Source organism: Austrofundulus limnaeus, unplaced genomic scaffold (genome assembly GCF_001266775.1).
Source record: "Austrofundulus limnaeus strain Quisiro unplaced genomic scaffold, Austrofundulus_limnaeus-1.0 Scaffold73, whole genome shotgun sequence".
NCBI lineage: Eukaryota > Metazoa > Chordata > Actinopteri > Cyprinodontiformes > Rivulidae > Austrofundulus > Austrofundulus limnaeus.
In genome coordinates, this window is record NW_013952475.1 from 2,046,820 (window position 1) to 2,049,290 (window position 2,471).

General features: G+C 38.1%; 1 protein-coding gene across 1 annotated transcript in view; it reads left to right on the plus strand.

The window, feature by feature from the left end:
- ndufs7 (NADH:ubiquinone oxidoreductase core subunit S7) overlaps window positions 1–1,263 on the plus strand; it is a gene marked incomplete in the record, with an annotated part of 57,090 nt that extends 55,827 nt beyond the window's left edge. Inside the window, 2 exon segments of the mRNA XM_014010826.1 lie at window positions 601–689; window positions 833–1,263. Of these exon segments, the coding sequence (XP_013866280.1) occupies window positions 601–689; window positions 833–930 (187 nt within the window).
- Between the last annotated feature and the right edge of the window lie 1,208 nt (window positions 1,264–2,471).

Genomic DNA, 2,471 nt, shown 5'->3' on the forward strand with positions numbered 1-2,471 from the left:
CCAGAGAGCGTTGACAGAGAGGAGAAGGTAGAAATGACTCAGCCTGTAACTGAAAATATGGATGGAGGACCTCAGTTTAGCTTGTGGTGCTAGCGCTGAGCCAATACATATAGCGCAAAGGCTAACAGGCTAAGCTGAAGTTCTTCCATGAAGCAGCTCTGTTGTCCTCCATCCATATTTTCAGTTACAGGCTGAGTCATTTCTACCTTCTCCTCTCTGTCAACGCTCTCTGGTTTCATTAAAAAAGAGTCGATCATCAGATATTGTCCAAGATTAACCTTCAGGGTGGATATAGCTCGCTCACACCAAGGACCTATCCACTTCATCATTTACCCAGAATGCTTTGTGTGTAAATAAAATGGCTCAGTCTGTGTTAAAATATATATTTAAAAATTTACAAAACTAAACATCCTACAGTATTTTTACAGTCTTTACAGTTTCAAAATCTCAACTCTGTCAAAGACAGTTTGAATTTCAGAGTCTCTGGTTTGACGTTTGTGGTTTTCCACCCTGATCCGTCTCTCATTGCACAGTTTGAGATGGAGCTGACATGTTCAGTGAATGTGATTTTATTTATTTATTTATCTTTCCTCCTTCCAGTTGCGCTAATGGAGGAGGTTACTACCACTACTCGTACGCCGTGGTCAGAGGCTGCGACCGAATCGTACCAGTGGATATTTATGTTCCAGGTAGGGTTTGCTTTTTTTTTCCTGGTGATTAAAGCTATTTTACAAAAATCCCTCCCATCATCCTGAACATAAATAGGTTTTGGTTTTCTTTATTAGAAAGAATGTGCGGTTTTCATTTTCTTCCCTTTTGCTCGTCTTTTCAGGTTGTCCTCCCACTGCAGAAGCTCTTCTTTATGGGGTTTTGCAGCTGAAAAAGAAAATCAAGCGTGAGAAGAGGATTAAAATCTGGTACAGGAAGTGAACGAGTATTTACCGGTATCTGTATACCTGGTTTGTAAATGTTGTATTTTGGGTTGCATTTGGAGCATTGCTCCTCCTCATTTAGATCTGCAGGAACTTCAGTAAAGTATCTACTGTAATTTATACACTTCTGGATATTTTTAACACAAGGCATCAGCAGACGCTCAGATTCAGTTTTCATTTTATTATCCTGTTAACTTAACCTATTTCTTGTCATGTTTTAAAGCTGTTAAATACCTCTGTAGATCGTGTGATTTCTCATTTATGACACCAAATATGAGTGATAAACAATATCTTGAGTGTTATTTTCAATAAACTTCAGTTCTTGAACATCCCTGGTTGTTGCTCCTGTTTATTTTGCACCTCCTCTGTTTCACCACCTCTGACCTTCACTGGTCTCTGTGGTTGGAAGCAGAAATGTCCAGTTAAAGACAGAAATTCTAACTTTGTCTCTACAAACATGCTTCCTGTCGACAAGCAGCAGTAATTATGTGTGCAAAGAGTCTTGTGTGCACCAGAGCTACAGGTTCAGTCATGTTTGTTGAGTTCATGAGTCAGACGTTTAATCTTTGCTGTTTAAATTTACCCAGGGTGCACTGTTGAAAACAGGTTGAAGTGAAACATGTAAGCAGTTAACACGTTTTGTGTAATATTTAAAAGACAGTATCTCCATACTGAGTTACTGAATTGGTCAAATACTTGAGTTATTACATTTTAAAGCTGTTGAAGATGCTAAAGTACACATTTCTGTGGCAGGCTGCCTCTGACTTCAGTCTCTGGTTGAACAAGACCATGTGATGTGTTATATGGGGTTCCACAGGGTTTTGTTTTAGAGCCAGCTATTTTTTTCTACTAAATATCCCCCCTTTTAGACAAAATAATGAAGCTTTCAGTAAATCTTTGATTAAATGCTGATACGTTTTCTGCTGGTAAAGTCCCAGTGGATGCCAGCTTTCTTTTCTCTGCCTCTTTTCTAATTCTCCAAATGATAACTTTGGAACTGAGATCCAGACCAGCTGCTGTGGTTTCCCACCTGAGCTGGGTGGCGTTGCATCAGACATCCGTCTAATGATTAATACGTCCTCGCCAGCTGGTAACCTATTCCCACGTGTTCAGATAGCGCCCGCCGTTATCTGCAACCACACGTTAAAGACCAACGTACAGAACTCGGTGTTCCTCTCGACCAATAAGTACTGAGGCTCAGGAGATGTTTCAACACTGCAGAATAAAAAAAGACTGAACTTTCTGTCCAAAACAAAAATAATACAGATAATATAAGCTTGAATTTTTAAACTTACGTAATTTCAGTCCAGTTTTTAAACATTTTGAAGGCTTCTCTTTTGGTTTAGTTTTACTGACAAAATTACAAGTTATTTGACAAAACAATGTAAAATTTGAAGAAAAAATAAATTAACAGCAAATTCCTTTTAATTCTTACAAAATTGCATAACTGACAAGACACTTCATGACAGAACAGCAGAATATGAAGCAATGATGTAACTTTAAAAAATACAAATTGCATTACTTTAATTAGTTCAACTA